We start from the raw sequence: 20497 nt of genomic DNA, 5'->3' as shown, positions 1-20497 counted from the left end.
CCTTCATACCTATGTAATTGGCTTTGTTTATATTTAAGATCCTAGTTTTGGACTTAACTACATCACTCTCAAACTCAATATGAAATTCTATCATATTATGATCACTTCTCCCCAGAGGTTCCTTTATTATAAGATTACTAATTAACCCTGTCTCATTACACAATACTAGATCTAAAATAGCCTGTTCCCTAGTTGGTTCCTCGACATATTGTTCTGGAAAATTGTCTCGAATGTATTCCATGAACTTGTCCTCCAAACTACTTTTGCCAATTTGGTTTGCCCAGTCTATATAAAGATTAAAGTCCCCCACAATTATTGCATTGCCCTTGTTATTTATTACAGTATACGATGCTACATATTCAAAGGCAATAGCCATGAACTCTTTGTACTTGGTATTGGGGATGATGGTGGACGGGGTAGGAAATGGAGTTTCAGGAGGCGGTTTGACATGGAAAAAAGCAGCCTTGGGTTGTCCTTGCCCCTCCAAAGTGAACTTAAGAGTAGGAGGATTTGGCTGGGGAAAAAGTTGGAGACATGGTAGTGCTTAACACAGTTGTAACTAAATCTTGCAATGAATGATTACATCGGTTGTATGTCAGATGTGCTTGAGTTTGTGGTCCTCTGATTTAAGGGAGTAAAGTTTGGCACTGTACCAGGAAGAATAGTAGAGAGATGAGACAGTGAATGATTTGGTGGGAATTAAGGCATAGATGGCAGAGATGGAGAAGTAATTCAGCAGGTTAACAACAGTGCAAGTCATGATGGGTGAAGGGCCAAAGAGAGAGTGGGAGTCTGAATTAGCTTGGAGAGTTTTTTTTCAAGGAGCAGAAGGTAAGTGTGTTGGGTGAATGTGGGTGACAAGGGAGATGAGAAAGTAGTCAGAGATAACCTTGTCAGTGATCAAAACTATGGATAGGAAGAAACCACGTGAGATGACAAGTTCAAGGGGTAGTCGTAAGTGTTGGTGGGACAATTTATGTGGACAAGATTGAGTTGGGACAGGATAAAGTCTAAGAGGAGACTGGGGAAGAATGAGGAAATCACCGAGGTTGAAGAGTCGCTCAGTACAGACACCAGGGGTCCTCAGACAAGAAATGGGCAGAGGGCTTGGGAGAGTGGTATACCATGAGGATTTTAATTACGAGGCAGGAAGGATGGAAAATGGTGTGGTGCCCAAGTATGAGAAGGTACTAGAAGAATGGGGGGGGATAGCTGCAGTGGTTTGGGGACAGCGAGTGTTGGAATGTGTAACTAGGTGGGGAGGGATCGGTGAGAATGAAATCTTGCAGCACCTGTTGACTTCTTTGCCTAAATCTGTGATATGCATTCCCTTGGATAAAGCTCTGTAACAAGAGCACAAATTCATAACATTTATCTTATGCAGGGCCAAGTTTACAAAACTGTGCTCCTGTCAGGCAGCCTCGCCCATTGGGAATGCATATTGAGAAATCGAAGGCACCCTCCCCATAAATTTCCATCAGTATGGACAAAAACTTGAGAGGAGCGCATCTATGATTTCCTGATATTCACTCCAGCTGGGTGAGGCTCCCTGTTGGGGTTGCAATTACAAGGATCAGCTGATGTTCTGCAATTAGTCAACATTTTGCAGCAGCAAAAATAAAACAAAATTTAATCCATTAAGTTGGCAACAACATCTGGCCTAGAGATTAGTTTAGGCCAGTTTTGAAGCGTCAAATGCATACATGCGTCCGAAGGCGGAGGCCCAAGGATTGCGATAAATTGTTCCTTGGGCCTCATGTCTGGCAAGCTGTCGACACCTGTCGCACCTCCACTGGAAGATCACCCGACTGAAGTATCCAATTTTGGGCCACCTGCCTCACTGGCAGCAGTCATCAGGTACGTCCCGGGGGGGGGGGGGGGGGAAGGACAGCGGGAGACACGATCGCAGCCGGCAGGAGTGTTGTGGAGCCAGGAGGAGTATTTCACATCAACTTTTTTTTAAAAAGCAACCTACCTTTTTGATGGTGGCCGTGTCTACATCCAGAAAATCTGAGAGGAACAGGCCCAACGCTCGCTCCGCTCAGGGCAGCCCTATTGGGCAGAAGGGTCCTAAAACATCCGTTAAGCTCCTCATTAGCATATGCACGGGGGCTAGCGCCTTTTCTCGGCAGCCACCCCAGACTCCTGAAAAATGCTCCGACCCAACTTTGAGTAGAACGTTCTTCAGGCATCCTTGGGCGATCGACATCAGACCACGAAATTGGGCCTCATTGCAAAGTCTTAAAATGGGTGCAACGAGGTCCAATTGTTACATCTATCATTCTAATCAGAAATAACATGTCCATAAACATAGTAACATTGAAATGTAAGAAAATAGTCAAGTGAGGCATTTCTATTAAAACTGTACTAGCGGCAAAAAGACATTTTAAGGATGCTACCACTTGAAGCACGTCACCCTCAGGCTCAAAGTTAACAGTAGACACAGGATGATTCACTGTGTTGTATACAATACTGAATTTACAAACACTGAAAACTATGTTTTGATTTTCATCTTAAAAAATGTTAATTTAGCAGAGAACCTAATAAGACGTACATTTGCACTTTGTTGTCCTTCATTCAGCAATGCTTGCCCTCGGGCTTGTCCATATGCTCTTCCAGTCATCTTTTGTGCTTCTACACAGATCAAAGAACACCCCCAGGTAGCTGTAAGAAAAGAATTTTAAAACCACTTATTATTAGCTTAAATTTTTCACTGAACCATACAAGTAAAACTGAGAAACTCATGCCTTCAGGCACTCTTGGAAAGCTTTAGCTAGCATATTCCAGTATGATAGAGTGCAAAATTTAGATAGAAATTTCTAGATTAAAAATAGTACATGATTTTGTGGAGAAAAGATTTTTCTTTCCGTCAGTACAAGAAAAATAAAGTCGCAAAACAGTCCATAAGTTCATTAACTTTTATTTTAACTCAACCAACACATCTGACACAAAGGAAAAATGTAGGTTTGGTTGTAAGTTCTATCCTTTAATAAAAGCTAGAAAATAATGATTTTCTGAATGCCCATCCCTGCTGTGTAGCCTTGCCCACCAGTAACGCATATTGAGTCCTTAATAGACAGAAAATCGTGGCCACAATTTCTCGATACGCAAAATCATTTAAATGAAAATCAATCATCGTGGGTTCAGGTAGAAAAGCTATTGTTTTTCTGTTCATTCCACAGTAATTTCTAAACATAATACAAATCCTCTTTTGGAACCAGTTTACCTTCTTGTATCTATTTTCTATTTTGAATTCATTAGCTGTGTTTGCATTATCCCATTACTCACTTTTCTTGTGCTAACTGGAAGAGAACAGAAAGGGAGAAACAATGGGCCAGAATTTGCTGTGAACAGCGAATGAACAGCGCCAGCCATTCATTAGACTTGTACTTGCCCACAGACTTTCTATGGGGTTTTGCACGGCAAGTTGCTGTTAGTGGGACAGCCAAACAGCACAGCGGCCTCTATAGGGCATCTGGGACCTGTGTGAACGGGGCAACCAACTGTGTATCTCCTTAACCAATCGGATTGAAGAATCATTAATAACAGCGCAGAGTCTGAACCTGGAAGCGTAAGTTAGAATAGTGAATTTAATGTCAAATCAAGTACAGAAAGCGAAATAAAGAGAGAAAGATTGAGCGAGTTAAAAGAGACAGATCTCCAACAATAATTAAAAGCTGAAGGAGTGGGACTCCATGCTTGTAAAAGTTAATTTTCAGTGCCAGAGAGGTTGTTTGGCAGTAATTAAGACTTACCATGCCGTAAAAAAGGTACTTAGATTGGAAACAACAAGCCCTAACTTTTTGTGGCGAGTTTAGTCCATATCAGGAACTTCTCGCCATTCAATACAATTGAATGGGGAGCCAGACGACGAGCTGCCGCTTTCGCACAGTTTACGGAGGAGCGGTGCATCTCGGGCAGCAATGTCTGGGTTTTCATGTTTACCTGTGCATCTTTGTTCGCCGCAAGTTGCTGTCCGATTTGTGCATAAATAATGGTGAGCGCTGTTAGCCTCACCATTATTTTCACATGCAAAACCTGGGCCATTGAGAAAAATCAGAACTGGGCAAATCCACTGACAACTGGGAAAGGAGAACTACCATAAGAGAAACTGATGGTGAAAAGCTGGATACGAAGTCAGCTCAGTTAGTAACAAATGTGTTAACAGATTCTCTGTTAAGCTACTATTTCTTATAGGTAGAAGATCAGCCATGATCTTACTGAATGGCACAGCAGGCTCAAGGGTCCGTATGGCCTACTCCTGCCCCTATTTATTATTCATATGAAGTTCATCTGCCCACTATTAATAACAAAGGCATTAAATAGAAATGGGTTAACATCTCTGTTAAAATATAGGACAACAGAATTTCATATGAACACAGTAACGTATTCCTCACTAATATTACATGGTACAATTTCAACCACAGCAAGAATAGAAACCCACAAACCACCATTCCAAGTAATGGAACTTGAAATTACCATCATAATATATAGACTGTAAAAAAATTGCTATCCTAGAGATCTAAGAGATTTGGTGGGTGCTTCAAAAAAGTAGCTTATTATCACAATTAAAGTGTCTATCACAAAAATTATTGGGGTAGAATTTCCATTGGGCTTCTCCCAATTCTCTGTTGTGACTTCACAGATGAGTAATCAGACAAAAATGGATGCTGAGACAAAAGTGGAGAAATGCACAAGAGGCCAGAGGAACTGAGTTCAGAGGGGGCTGCTGTAGTTTGGAGGAGGTTAGAGAGATAGGAAGGAACGAGGTCATGAACTATTTAAACACGAGGATGAGAATTTTAAATTTGAGGTGTTGCGGAATCACGAGCCACTGTAGGTCAGCAAGGACAGGGATAATGGGTGAGCAGGACTTGGTCTGGGATAGTATAGAAGCAGCAGGATTTTGGATGAGCTGACGTTTGCAGAGTGAAGAGAATGGGAGGCCAGCCAGGCGAGCATTGGAATTGTTGAGTCTGGAGGTGACAAAAGCATGGATGAGAAGGTGTCAGTGGAAGATGGGCTGAGGCAAGAACGGAAATGAGCAATGTTATGGAGGTGGAAGTAGACAGTTTTGCAACGGAGAGTATATGATATCTGGGGCTGGAAGCTCAGCTCGGGGTTGAATACAGCGCTGAGTTTGCAAACAGTCTGGCTCACCCTGAGACAATAGCGAGAAAGAAGGATGGAACTGATTGCAAGGGTACAGAGTTTGTGGCAGGGGCAGAAGGTGTTGGCTTCAGTCTTCCCAAGGAAATTGCGGCTCATCCAAGACTGGTTATCCAATAAGCAATCTGACCACACAAAGGCAGCGGGAAGAGAAGCCACTGCTGGAGATGCTACGGCTACAATTGAAGAGGTAAAAATGGCTTTGTTTTTTATGGACTGTAAAGCTGAGGTTGCTAATTTAAGATTTACAGGTAATACATCCACCGCATTATTTTTATCTTTCTTCTACTATCAGTAAGCATATAAAATATAGCAAAATTACATTATCTATGAATGAAATGAAAGGACACCTAGCCACTCAGGTGTTGCAAAGAGCAGTCTAATCACAATAGCTTCAAATGTTTGAGATGGTACATAATTATTCTTTTGAATAGTTAATTAATGTTTACATCACCATAGTAACCAGCTAGCAAGCTAATTTGAGAAAAAATGCTGAATTTAACATTAGAGAAATATTATAAGTTATAAAATCAGCTCAGGTAATAGAGGCAAATTTTCAGACATTCTAAAGTTTTCAAATTGGATTAATACATAGATCTGTAAAAAGATGCCTCACCACTACGCATTTAGCCTGTTCAAAGAAAAATTATTTAAATTTGTCAACATTTCATCTTCAACATATTTTGTGATAATTAGCTGGCAAAATATTGTTCAACTCAATCTTACATTCTGCAGCAACCGCTATTAACATTTGTGAATCTTCTATTTTTTTGCACTGCAACCAATGACAAACTTTACAAATTGTCATCCACTTTGCAAATTAATCTAAATTAGCTTGTCTTTCATTGCACGTTCGTTTTCTTGCATCGATATTCAAACAAAGCTGAAATTAAATATTTCCAAACAAGTAACGAAGAAAATATGCTTCGAATGCCCATCAATCTGACTCGTCACTTCTGCAAATGAACGGCTGCAACGTACTGTAAGCAAACCAGGCGTCTTTCGTTCACACAATCGTCACTCTACAGAAAAGTGAAAAACAAAACTACATTTACTCACACTTAACAACTTCGAAATTACTGCCTAATTCTTGAGGTGGGTGGGGGGGGGGGGTTGCTATTGCTTAACTAGTGATCACGTGCGCAATATTTTTTTACAGTCGCCTCTCCATCTCGGTACCTTTCCTCTCACATCTGTTGTGCAGATATTCAGACACAGCTGCTGAATTTGTGACCGTTTCTCCGCACGCGGTTTAAGCCCCTCCCTCCCCATCTGTGCGGTCTGCACCAGACACGCAACGCGAGACACCCACCTGTCGGCTCTGCCCACCTGTCAATGCATGGACCGCCCTTACCGTGGGACAATTCCACGTTTGCATGCACGTGTGCTTGGTATGGCAGTGAAGGGACGATAGTAAGACCAAGCTAAAATAGTTGGATTCCTGTGTATTTGTTGAAAAATTAACATTACACGTTACTAAATATCAATGATGTGGAGATGCTGGTGATGGACTGGGGTGGACAAATGTAAGGAATCTTACAACACCAGGTTATAGTCCAACAGTTTTATTTGAAAATCACAAGCTTTCGGAGATTATCTCGTTCGTCAGGTGAGTGAGTGGATGAGAGGTTCTCAAATCGCATATCTTATATTAGGCTGGGACACGATCACACCAATCAAAGGTGTCGTTGGTGTTCAGACAGGTTAGCCACGGAAAACAGTAGGTCCCAGTATACTGAATACACAATGGGCCAAATTACACAGACAAAGAGAGAAAGAGACCCGAAAGGCAGAGAGAGAGAGAATGTCCAGTTGTATTAAAAACAGATAACTTTTTTTTCCTGCTGGTGGGGTTACGTGTAGCATGACATGAACCCAAGATCCCGGTTGAGGCAGTCCTCATGGGTGCGGAACTTGGCTATCAATTTCTGCTCGACGATTTTGCGTTGTCGTGTGTCTCGAAGGCCGCCTTGGAGAATGCTTACCCGAAGATCGGTGGCTGAATGTCCTTGACTGCTAAAGTGTTCCCCGACTGGGAGGGAATCCTCCTGTCTGGTGATTGTTGCGCGGTGTCCGTTCATCCGTTGTTGCAGTGTCTGCATGGTCTCGCCAATGTACCATGCTCTGGGGCATCCTTTCCTGCAACGTATGAGGTAGACAATGTTGGCTGAGTCACAGGAGTATGAACCACGTACCTGGTGGGTGGTGTCCTCTTGTGTGTTGGTGGTATCTGTGTCGATGATCTGGCATGTCTTGCAGAGGTTGCCGTGGCAGGGTTGTGTGGTGTCGTGGACGCTGTTCTCCTGAAAGCTGGGTAATTTGCTGCGAACGATGGTCTGTTTGAGGTTGGGTGGCTGTTTGAAGGCGAGTAGTGGAGGCATGGGGATGGCCTTAGCGAGGTGCTCGTCGTCATCGATGACATGTTGAAGGCTGCGGAGAACATGGCGTAGTTTCTCCGCTCCGGGGAAGTACCGGACGACGAAGGGTACTCTGTTGGTTGCATCCGGTGTTTGTCTTCTGAGGAGGTGTCCATCGCGTTCCTCCTCGTCTGAGCAGATCCTGTGTATTCGCAGGGCCTGTCCATAGGGGATGGCGCTCGACTTGTTGATCGGCAGTTCCGACGGGGCACAGCGAGGAATCGCATAGACCTCCTCAGAAGACAAACACGGGATGCAACCAACAGAGTACCCTTCGTCGTCCGGTACTTCCCCGGAGCGGAGAAACTACGCCATGTTCTCCGCAGCCTTCAACATGTCATCGATGACGACGAGCACCTCGCTAAGGCCATCCCCATGTCTCCACTACTCGCCTTCAAACAGCCACCCAACCTCAAACAGACCATCGTTCGCAGCAAATTACCCAGTTCTTACGAGGGCGTCTTTCAACGTCTGTAGGTGTCCATCGCGTTCCTCCTCGTCTGAGCAGATCCTGTGTATTCGCAGGGCCTGTCCATAGGGGATGGCCTCTTTGACGTGGTTAGGGTGGAAGCTGGAAAAGTGGAGCATCGTGAGGTTGTCCGTGGGCTTGCGGTAGAGTGAGGTGCTGAGGTGCCCGTCTTTGATGGAGATTTGTGTGTCCAAGAAAGAAACCGATTCTGAGGAGTAGTCCATGGTGAGTTTGATGGTGGGATGGAACTTGTTGATGTTATCATGTAGTCTCGTCAGTGATTCTTCGCCGTGGGTCCATAGGAAGAAAATGTCGTCGATGTATCTGGTGTATAGCGTTGGTTGGAGGTCCTGTGCAGTGAAGAAGTCGTGCTCGAACTTGTGCATGAAAATGTTGGCGTATTGGGGTGCGAATTTGGTCCCCATGGCTGTTCCGTGTGTTTGGGTAAAGAACTGTTTGTCGAAGGTGAAGACATTGTGATCCAGGATGAAGCGGATGAGTTGTAGGATGGCGTCTGAAGATTGGCTGTTGTTGGTGTTGAGTACTGAGGCTGTTGCAGCGATGCCGTCATCGTGGGGGATACTGGTGTAGAGTGCCGAGACGTCCATCGTGGTGAGAAGTGTTCCTGGTTCAACTGGTCCGTGGGTGCTGAGTTTTTGTAGGAAGTCTGTAGTGTCGCGACAGAAGCTGGGGGTTCCCTGTACAATAGGTTTCAGGATGCCCTCGACGTATCCAGAGAGGTTCTCACACAGGGTTCCGTTGCCTGATACGATAGGACGTCCGGGTGTGTTGGCTTTGTGTATCTTTGGGAGGCAGTAGAAGTCTCCCACGTGGGATGAGAGCACGTAGGATGCTTTGTAGGTCTAGATCGAAGGTCTTGATCAGTTTGTTGAGCTGGTGGGTGTGTTCTTTGGTCGGATCTGCGGGTAACCGTCTGTAGTGTTCCTGGTTGTCCAGTTGTCGGTATGCTTCTTTGCAATAGTCCGTTCTGTTCTGTATGACGATGGCTCCTCCTTTGTCCGCTGGTTTGATGACGATGTTGCGGTTGGTCTTGAGAGCGTTGATGGCGTTGCGTTGTGCTCGGGTGACATTCTGGACTGTCTTGTGAGTGTGGCTGATGAATCTGGCGTTGACGCATCTCCTGACAGCTTGGGCATACATGTCACGCTTAGGGCAGCGACCCTCCGGAGGAGTCCAGTTTGACTCTTTCCTCTTCGGTTGCTGTACCGCGGATCCCTCTGTCTGCTGTTCCGGATCGTTGATTGTCTCATTGGGTTCGCTGCTGAAATCTTGGGATTTGTGGAAGAATTCCCGGAGTCTCATTCTCCTGATGAATTCCTCTGTGTCCGCCGCGAGACCGATGGGGTCCATTTTGGTGGTGGGGCAGAAATTGAGCCCTCGGCTGAGAACTTCGATTTCGTCTGGTTGAAGGGTGTGGTAGGACAAATTGACGATTGGCTTCCCTGTGGTTGCAACCGTGGTACCGGGTAGAGGCTTGGTTGATGCTGGTGGTGATGCCGAGTTTCTCAAGCTTCTTGCTCTTGGTTTTCATGTAGGCAGCGTAGTTCCGTTGCCTCATCTGTTTGGCGGTGTCTCGTAGCTGGTCTGCTGTGTCCTGAGTACAGGTTGAGAGTATGGACTCTATCTTGGTTTCGAGGTTGCGGCGTCTGCTGCAGAGTTGGTGTACGAGATGGTTGCGGAGTGTGCGAGAGGTACGACGGCAGAGTCTCTCAGCGTAATCTGAGTTGTATGTCGACTTGAGTGGGTTCGTGATCTGTATGCAGCACTATTCCAAATTTGAAAGTGCATCATCATTACACGTTCTTTCTGGTTTATGAGCTGAGGCTATTTCCATCCCATCAGAAAAGGTAAACAATTATGGCAACAAACAGGGACAACTTCAGAATAGTTTCACATGTCTACTACTTCCATTGGAATCATCAGAGTTTGACACTGACATCAACGTTTTTGGGGCCCAGTCAGCATTTCAGTGTTTGCTGACAAAAAACATGAACAAGGCCTCTCTCCACCCAGTGATTCTAGCTTCTGTATTCTGTAGGCAGTAATTTCTTCCTGAACAGAAATTTCCACTTACAGTATACAGTGGCTGAATCACTGCTATTAGCGTGAGGAAGGAGGAAATCTCCGAAAGCTTGTGAATTTAAAATAAAATTGCTGGACTATAACTTGGTGTTGTAAAATTGTTTACAATTGTCAACCCCAGTCCATCACCGGCATCTCCACATCATTAGCGATAGGAGCAGCATTGAGGGGAGAGGGGCCCAATCCAGTATGTTTTTAGTTGGACTCTAGTAAATGCATGATTCAGGGATGGGAAGGGGACTGATGGCAGTAAAGTGGAGAGAAGCGGTGGAGTGATGGAGACTATTGAAAGGAAAGGGGAAGGGAAGAAATAGATGGCAATGAGGGACAAGGGAAGTACCAATGAAGGAGAGAGGGAAATGGAGAGTAATGAAGGGTAGAGGGAAGAGGGAAATGAGAAAAAGGAAGTGGCTGAATGGAGAATAGTGCTTTGTGGTGGAGAGGAAAGCAGGTGCCAGCATTAACTGACAGGAAGTGGCGAGTAAGAGAGCCAGCATTAACTGGTGGGGGGACGGAGAGGGGGGAGGATTGAAGAGGGAGATGAATGCCAACATGAATTGAAGGGAAGAAAAGTGCCAGCCTGAACTGGAGAGGGTGGGAGAAGAGTACTAGCTTGAACAGGGTTTGTTGGAGGAGGTTGAATTGAAGGTCTGAAGGAGAAAACTGCCAGTATGAACTGGGAGTATTGGAAGGGGAGAGAGTTTCTGTGAAAGTGTGAGGAATTGGATGGGGTGCACTGTCTCTGTGAACTGGGTCTGGAGAGAGTAGCGTGCCACTGATCAGAGGGGAGGGGGCTGTGAAAGATTGATTGTTGAGGTGACTTTTGGGGAAATGATAATTTTGTTGGTCTGTTGAAAGTCAAAATTACACTTTGTTTTTCCTTTTTTAAGATTAAAAATCTAATAATTGTGAAGTATCAAAGTGCTTAAAATGAACCAGAAAGCATCGTTTTTAATGTAAGAATTCAAAATTGTCTAGCAGTGCTCCTGGTCACAAATTAGTATATTGAAAATGTAGAATCCTTTCCTGTTGATGTAGGTATTGGCAGTGAATAAGGGGGGGACATATGACTATATGAATGCAATCTAAGGTTCCCTGGACCTCTGAGATTCCTGCTGCTCTAAAGTTGAGGTGATCTGTCATGCTGTGCTGGTTGTCCATGGGGATGAAGATAAAATTGCTTGCTGTAATAAACATTGCAATTGCTTAATGCATGTGCGCTCAGCTGATTGGCTAATTTTAGTGAGGTCGGAGTTAAAATCGAAGTGGCGGACTTACTGCCTCGTTCCAGCTCCACCAACAGTTTCTTGAGGCCTATTGCTGGGTGGCAAATTCTTAGTAACACAGTCTCTCAAGGTGGTTTACATGAGATGACAGTTCACGGAGTCCCTATTCCTCACTGATCCTAAGGTTGGATTGGAGGCCATGCGAGGGCCTCTGGATTGTAAAAGTGCCCTTACTTTGTTGTAAAAGCAGTCCCTTTGAAAATTGTCCTTAACAAATAGCGTCCAAGCAGGTACCCATCACAAGAAATGATGCAGTGATGGTTCAGGAAACGAGTCTCTTCTTGGTGGTGTTTACACCCTCCTAGATATCCTGGTTTTCAGCACCTCATAAAAGAAATTCCATCTTTCATCTGCCCCATCACACCAGGAGGGATACAAATAATAGATCACATTAGATCAAAAAGCTATGAATCAGGCAAAGTGCAATTGCAAAGCAGTTTTAGCCATCTATATAATAACAGCTGACTGAGCCATTCTAAAATTTGAATTTACTCTATCTAAGATCATACAAAAAAAACGACAGATGTTTTGGTTTCAATCACGCATACCTCCAAGCAAATTAGCTCCTGTCTCACCTATCGGAGACGTAAGACTCAGCAAAATTAGAATAAGTTGAAACGGGGCAGGAAAACTTGAATAAGAATACATGTTCAAAATGAAGAAAAAAATTAAGAAAGTTTATTGAGAAAACCTCAGAGGTTGCAAATGCAGTACAGGCCATACAATATATGGAAGACAACAACAACAATTTGCATTTATATAGCACCTTTAATGTAGTAAAACATTCCAAAGCGCTTCACAGGAGTGATTTTCAAACAAAATTTGACACCGAGTCACATAAGGAGATATTAGGACTGGTGACCAAAAGCTTGGTCAAAGAGGTAGGTTTTAAGGAGAGTCTTAAAGGAGGAGAGGTAGAGAAGTGGAGGGGTTTAGGGAGGGAATTCCAGAGGTAAGGGCCTAGGCAGCTGATGGCACAGCCACCTATGGTGGAGCAATTAAAATCGGGGATGCGCAAGAGGCAGGAATTGGAGGAGCACAGAAATCTCGGTGGGTTGTAGGGCTGGAGGAGGTTACAGAGATGGGGAGGGGCGAGGTCATGGAGGGATTTGGAAACAAGGATGAGAATTTTAAAATTGAGGCGTTGGCGGACCGAGAGCCAATGTAGTTCAGCGAGCACAGGGATAATGGGTGATCGGGACTTAGTGCGAGTTATTTTATGGGCAGCAGAGTTTTGAATGAGCTCAAGTTTATGGAGGTGGAGGATGGGAGGCTGGCCAGGACAGCATTGAAATAGTCGAGTCTAGAGGTAACAAAGGCATGGATGAGTGTTTCAGCAACAGATGAGCTAAGGCAGGACTGGAGTGGGGCAATGTTATGGGGGTGGAAGTAGGCAGTCTTGGTGATGGAACAGATATGGGGTCGGAAGCTCATCTCAGGATCAAATAGGACGCCAAGGTTGCAAACGGTCTGGTTCAGCATCAGACAGCAGCCAGGAGGTCAAATGTCAATGGAATGGACTTTGTGGCAGGGACCAAAGACAGTGGCTTCTGTCTTCCCAATATTTAGTTGGAGGAAATTTCTGTGTGATAAATCAGAGGCAGTGGAGGGGTCAAGAGAGGTGGTGGTGAGGTAGAGCTGGGTGTCATCAGCATACATGTGGAACTTGACGCAGGGGAGAACCTTGAGGGAAATTTGGCTTGGTGGGCTAGGGGAAGGGATGGAAGTGGCAGAGGCAGCTGAATGGATGGTCTTAATCTTAGTTACAAAGAAGTCCATGAGTTCCTCTCACTCGTTGTTGGAGGTGAGGGTGGAGGAGGCAGGAGAGAGGAATTTAAAAAGACGATTTGTAGTGGAAAATAGAAGCTGGGGGGTATCTTTGCATTCCAGGAGCAGTTTTGGCAGAGGAGAGCAGGACCTGATAGTGCTTTATGTGGTCCAGCCAGATCTGGCGATGAATGGCTAAACCAGTTGTCCACCTTAAACATTCAAGTTTCCGTCCCTTGGACGTAAGGGAGCAGAGATGAGGGCCGTACCAGGGGGAACAACCAGGGTGAGAGAGAGTAATGGTTTTAATGGGGACAAGGGCATCAAAGATAGAGGTGAGAGTGTGATTGAGCAGATCGGTAGCTGCAGAAAAGTTGTGGTGAATAGAGGGCCAAAGGCTAGACAGTTGAGAATTTGAAAGTGCCTTTGTAAGTGACTTGGGAGAGAGTTTGTTCCGGGGCAGGCACAGAAAGAAGTAGGATTGCGAGGGGGAAGGGGGATATGAGAGGAGGGGGATAGAAGGAAGTGATCAGGGATGGCCTTATCTGTGATTGACACGATGGGAGTAGAGAAGCCACATAAGATGGCAAGGTCGAGGGAGTGGCCGTAAGATGGTAGGGGAGTTTATATGGAGGGAGAGATTAAAAGAGGATAGGAGGGCAGTGAACTCAGAGGAGAGAGGGCATGATGAATTGAGATAGTGGTTGAAATCACTGAGGATGAGAAGTCGCTTGGTGCAGAGGCTGAGGGAGGAAAGCAGTGAAGATATCTCGGTGAGAATCTTGGTGTGGTACTTGTGTGTGCGGTAGAGAACGAGGATTTTAAAGGAGAGGTGCAAGGGGTGGAACAAGGTGAGATGCTCAAAAGAGAACATGCCAGAGGAGTAGGGGGACAGACCAAGGCGTGATTTGGTGATAAGTGCGACACTGCCATTGCGGCGGTCTGGGCGGGGCAGGTGGTGGTAGATATAGCCAGGCAGGGATGCTTCATTAAGACGGAAGGTATCATCATCCGTCAGCCGTCAAGGAACAGGAGGGCAGATTTTATGAAATTTCACTCCCAGTGGGGGCGTTACCTGTCAGGAATGCACATTAGGAATTCAGACACACTTTCCTCCTAATTCGGCGTGCATTCATTTTAATTTTAATCCTATAAAGGACCTCGGAATTGCAACAGTAAGCATATTATTAAATCATTCATCATGGTCTGATTTTTAGATGTACAAGAGCAAAGTTACTTTCTTGCTACCAACAATTTCAGGATTTGACAACTTTGTAAATCCTCCCTGATGCACAAAGCTAGATTCAGTACTCTTCCAAAATCCCTGTACACTGCCACACACCCAGAAGGAATGCAAACCTTTTGCTGAACAATATCTGCAGAGTGTACAGCATGTCACATTCAGGAGGTGGCCTGAGAGTGGATTAAATAGCTATTACTACACACAGAAGTTGCTTTGTGGTTACTTAGTATTCCACATCTGCTTTGGTTTGTTGAATTTGTATCAGAGTATAAATGAAGTTTGAGTAGCAAAAGCAATTCACTTATTTACTTTTTAAAATTGACAGTGTTAGATAGATAACATATTAGTCTTGGCTTAGCCTTGGTAGCACTTTCCCCTGAGTCAGAAGATCCGGGTTCAAAGGTCCCACTGCAGAGACTTGAGCACGTAATCTAGACTGACACTTCAGTGCACTGTCAGAGGCGCTGTCTTTTGGATGAGATCTTAAAGTGAAGCTCCATCTGCCCGCAGAGGCAGACGTAAAAGATCCCATGGCACTATTCAAAGAAGAGCAGGAAAGTTCTCCTGGTGTCCTGACCAATATTTATTCCTTAATCAACAACAATAAAACAGATTATCTAATCATTTATCTCATGCAGTTTGTGGGACTTCGCTGAGTGCAATTTGGCTGCTGCCTGTACATACATTACAACAGTGACTACACTTCAAAAGTACTTCATTAGCTGTGTGAGGTTCTACAGCCATATAAATGACTTCTTCCGTGTTAAGGAGTCTCTACAGTGTATTTAATTCATAGGGTACTATGCTTTTGTGTGTGACTTCACTTTTAGGGTTAATATCGGTCTGTGGTCTATAAAGTGTCTACAATAGAATAATGGCAGCTTGCTATCATCACACTTACCTTTGCTGACCATGTGAGACCATTAAACTTCTTTTTATACTTCTTCCTGTTAGAGAGTTGCCACTCGTTGCCTTCCACATGGTCGTGGTTGCTGTATTGGCAGGTCTTCTGCCAACAACTCCCATTATTGCATCCCTTCTCTGCCTTATTACAGTCAGAAGAATATTTATATCACTCCATGATAGATTTGCTACTCGTCTTTTATTTGTTCCTGTTAGAGTCTTTTCTTTAGCTTGCTTGTTTTTCCTTCAGAGAAGCTTCGATTTAAATGCTGCAGCTGTTCCCTCAGAAGTACTTCTTCTGCCACCACCCCCCCCCCCCAATGTATTTTCCAGGCCTCCTAGGCTTCATCATGGTGGGCGCTAGTGTTGTGTTCATGGACCTGACCACTCAGTCTATGTTGGACAAAATGGCCTCCACGCTCTGCGCAAAGCCCCAACGTAAGTTGGAGCTGGACTCCTCCATGCTCTGAGCATTGCGTACCAGCTTGCTGGCAGGCTGTCCAGTGCACCCAGCATTTCCTGGTGTATACCCATCAGCCTTCTTCGGTAGCCTGGGCCTTCAAAGTGAACATCTGAGGCCTCTGCAGCAGAGCTAATATTTGATCATGCTCTCCGGTGAGCTAGCACCTGCCAGCACCTGTGCTACCCTAGCTCCTGTATACTTATGGCCAGTGATTCACCACGTGAAGACCCATCCTCTAGCCTAGCCTCTAAGGTATGCATGGTACAAGTCTCTGGGCTGATGCTGGCTAGGGTCAGATCGAGTGAGTGCATTTTTAGGAAGGATGGCCTCCTCATCCTGAAGTGGCAGAGGTGAGCTCACATTTTCAGCACCTGAATTGAAAGAGAGGGACAATGGTTAAGTGAAGGGAGCACAAAAGAAGAAGCAGCTGATGAAAGCAGATGCAGTTTGTCGTGCAGAGTGTGTAGGGTGAGATAGAAGTAAGACGGGAGAAAGAGGATAAGGATGTGAAGAAACCCTGCGCGACGTCTCCTCCAGCATTGCCACTCGCCACGTCCATGACTCTCCTCCAGCCTGTGATAACAGGGGAGAGAATGTGCAGGTGGGCTTAGCCTCCTGTGGTGGCAGATTCCTGGCACAAGTTGTGCACAGTCTTTTCCTGCAAGAAAGAAGGGAGTGTGTTAGTGACCTCCTTGTGAGGTGTTTAGAGAATGTGCCCGTCATGATTGAATAGTTGTCATGCAGTGTGTAAGATGTGAGGTGTGGGGAAGTGAGCGTTACAATAGTGGTGAGTGTGTGAGTAGGAGGAGAAGGCGGTGTTGTGAAGTGTGGTGCAGTGATTGTAGGAGAGTGAAAGGAAATGGGGGAGGGGAGTATTGTGAGTAGTGAGGCTGGGGGTGATGGAGATGTGAGCTGAGAGTAAGAGAGCAGTATTTTTACATTGTCAACTCTGGTGAGGTCATTGGCGGCAGAGGTGTTTCGTGGAGTGCAACAAGATCTTCCTCCTACAGTCCACCGCCTGGGCCAGGGCCTCCAATGCTGCATCACAGAAACTGAGTGCCCCATCTGGACCTCTTCCAGCCGTTGTTTCAAGTTTCCCTATTGTCTGCAGCCAGAGTGTGCACCTGCTCTTTAAGAGGTGCTGGTTGCCTTCAAATTGCAACAGTGGAGCCTGATTTCCTGCCCTCCCACCCCGCCGCCACCACGCCCACCAAAACAGACGTGCAGTCTATGAATAGTGCGAGTAATGAGGTCCCAGCACCAATCTCATGTAGTCTCTGGGACCATATGAACAGGTGAATGCAGCGGTGCCCTGCCCCCCAATGTGCCCATTTTCAGGAGAGATCGAGTCTCTAGGCCGATATGATCAGTCCTCTTGAAAAAGATTCGATCTGACTCCAATTGGATAGAGTGATACCTAATTAACTTCACACAAGGATCAACACATGCAAGTGTCTAAGCAGTACTTAACAGTACAGAACAAGAATTCTATTACCCGTTTTAGAGTAGGGTAGAGAGTGTGTCCGCTTTTTGCTTCGTCTTGCTTCTACTTTCTTTCTTCTCTACACTCAGTCTGAGTAGGGCTGGCTACTTATACACTGAATTAACCCCTAGGCCCCCATCTCACTGCAGCAAAATACATCCAATCAAGTATTTTTCTAGATAATCTCTTTAATTTACTCAATCATATAGACAACACATACTAGTCCAGAAGAGACAGTACCTTATAGCCTCCCTTATCTCTCCTTATCCTTGGCACAATGTTCCCCAGTCCCTGCAGTTGGTAAATCACCCTATAGGCCTAGAAGGTGACAGGAAATGGCTAGCTTCAGCATTCCAGTATGTCTGAAGGAGTGGGGGACACTGTTATGTTCTTCCCTTAGTTTGTAATAGCAAGATTTTCATGACTGTTAGTGCCTGCAGCTGCAGTAAGTTGATTTAAAAGCATTCTATGTTATAGTACAGTACCTTCAGCTAAAGCTTTGACTAATTAACCCTTTTTGTGCCTAGTTCCCCTAAATACCTTAACCTATATTTCCTGACTGTTCCCCACCTTGTGGAGGAGGAGCTATGTCCAACTCCTCACTCAATTTTATTTCTTACCTTGAGGCAACAGGGTCACTATCTCTAGGTTATTAGCATGTCAACCAAGTCTTTTATCCTATGTTTCAAGGAACACATCATAATGACTGACACTATTACAATAACAACTTGTAAAACTACTAATACATGTGAAGCGATTCTCACCCAAGGATGGATGGAGATACTACCTATCATACCCATCCAATTATTTTTCCCAATGTCATCTATCTTTTCCTCCAAAGCCTCATTATCCTGACGTAGTTGGTGTAGGTGGTGCACAGACGTTTCTGTCCATTCAATAATTTCTTTGAGTTTCAAACTCAAAGGGGGAATAGGATATCCATACTGTGAGAGTGCTCTTTGGGCCTTTAGTCCCAAATCCACCTGTACCCTTGTTTGATTGTGCATGGGAACTGTTATCAGGACCACACGTCCAATCTTAACAATCTCAGTGGGGGTCACACAAAAAGAAGGGGCAGTTACGGGACAGGTGATAGATCCATACCCAAAATTAGAGGCCGTGGGTGTAATGCAATATCACCCCTTCCCTGCATTGCTGTGCTTCGTCTGGTTTTTATGCCATTTCTGGATGGTGATTGTGCAATTCAAAATACCCTGATCCCAATTAAATCTGCACGCAAGAATACTTGCTTCAATTACTTCGCAGTGGCACAACCATGTATCCTTAATTAGCGTACAACATGACTTGTCAGGGTTGTCCAAGTTTCTCCCACCTGTACTATCTAGGATGTGGCTTGTATTCTTTATGAGTGTCATCTTCCAAAGTTCCAACAGACTCTACTGCCCAAACTGGGTTGCCCAGTGGTGGGTTAATACTGGCATAGCTAAACTAACTCCTTTCACACCTTTTGCCCGAGTATGGCAGGAATGGTGTGCTGGGACTACCCTTACTAATCTCCTTAATTCGCAGGAGGAATTTGTGGAGTTGACCATCCCTCGTATATTCCATTCTTTTAATTGTTCATCAGTTATGGAGGCAGGCACCCTACCCACCTTAGTATCATCCAATCCGTGTTGTACCTGGGAAAGCACAAAAAGCTCCAAACATACTACAGGTGACTCCTCGGAAGGCATCATTGGACGCACTCCTCTTTCCTTTCATGAGATCGTTATTCTTATCCTGAATTTGCCTATCGTTGGCTATGAACTGATTAGACTCGTTTACGTATGCCATCATTTGTCTCAACCAGGTATTGTTAGCCATTCCCATTAGCAGTGGTGCGGCCGTGGGTAGCAACAAGTGTCTTGGCGTACACATTAGTCTCCCGGTCATGGCCTGATGTGGGGACACACCGGTTGTTGAGTGGGGGATCGACCAAATAGCCGTGAGACACATTGGCAGCATATTTGCCCATTGAGTGGGGTGCTTTGCACAGAACGTTTTAAGCATGGTTTTTGGGTTTCAATTACCTCTTTCCACCGCGCCGGACGATTGAAGGTGGTGACTCACATGCAATTTATGTTTGATTCCCATCAGCTTTTGTAATTTCATTAAAATGGTAGCAGTAAAGTGGGAGCCCTGGTCGCTGTTGACCGGTATGGGTATTCCCCACCTCAATGTAAAACTACTAATACATGTGAAGCGATTCTCACCCAAGGATGGGTGGAGATACTACCCATCATACCCATCCAATTATTTTTCCCAATGTCATCTATCTTTTCCTCCAAAGCCTCATTATCCTGACGTAGTTGGTGTAGGTGGTGCCTCCACCACACGGACTGCAGCGGTTCAAGAAGGCGGCTCACCACCACCTTCTCAAGGGCAATTAGGGATGGGCAATAAATGCCAGCCTCGCCAGCGACACCCAGATCCCATGAACGAATAAAAAAAAACTCAACAAAAGTCCAGCGACGGTACAGGCTGTATTTTTGCAACAGGGAAAGACTTCAATCCATTTGGTAAATTTGTCAATAACTACCAAACAATGGAGGTGGTCTGATGATGCCTGATGCAAAGGTCCAATAAAATCAATCTGTAAATGCGTCCAAGGGCCCACTGGTAGCGGGGCAATTTGGAGGAAAGCTCTGTTAGTGTGCAATGCTGGATTATGCTGTAAACACACAAGACATCGAGCAACCCGCTGGGCAATATCATCTTTATAATCAGGTCACCATGCAACTTCATGTACTTTAGCTGCAGTAGCTTCGGCTGAATAATGGCCACCTACAGGGTGGAGGTAGAATATCTCGAAAAACTCATCAGCCACATCGGGGGTACACAAACAAGAGGAAATGAATCTAAAGTAGGCTGTGGACTTCCGACTGTTCCAAGAGTTCTAATTTTTGCCACAGAATGCCTTATCTTTATACTAATCGGCTGTCGAGGTTGCACATATGCATCTCCGGTCTTACCTCCTAGTTGTATATTATCCCACTCCCATGCTGGCTCTGTGTTAAACAACTTCAGATGAACCATACCATGTAGCGTCCTTTATCTCCTGACGTACAAGCTGCTTTTGTTCACAAAGAGACAGGACTTTGTTTCCCCCAGCACTGCTTTCTTGCTAAATACCTAGATGCTACCTGAGATTGGATACTTGACTATGCTCAGATTAGACCATATTCTTCATCTCC

At 45.0% G+C, this 20497-nt stretch overlaps 1 protein-coding gene across 1 annotated transcript in view; it reads right to left on the bottom strand.

Annotated features, from left to right (window-relative positions):
• Positions 1-20497, bottom strand: part of LOC137323014 (piwi-like protein 4) — a 132322-nt gene that overhangs the window by 82448 nt on the left and 29377 nt on the right. The window contains exon 2 of the mRNA XM_067986350.1: positions 2555-2664. Within this exon, the coding sequence (XP_067842451.1) occupies positions 2555-2664 (110 nt within the window). The remainder of the gene's footprint in view (positions 1-2554; positions 2665-20497) is intronic.

Source organism: Heptranchias perlo, chromosome 6 (assembly GCF_035084215.1).
Source record: "Heptranchias perlo isolate sHepPer1 chromosome 6, sHepPer1.hap1, whole genome shotgun sequence".
Classification (NCBI taxonomy): Eukaryota; Metazoa; Chordata; class Chondrichthyes; order Hexanchiformes; family Hexanchidae; genus Heptranchias; species Heptranchias perlo.
The sequence above is the reverse complement of the archived record's forward strand: the minus strand, read 5'-3'. Positions and strand labels throughout refer to the sequence as shown.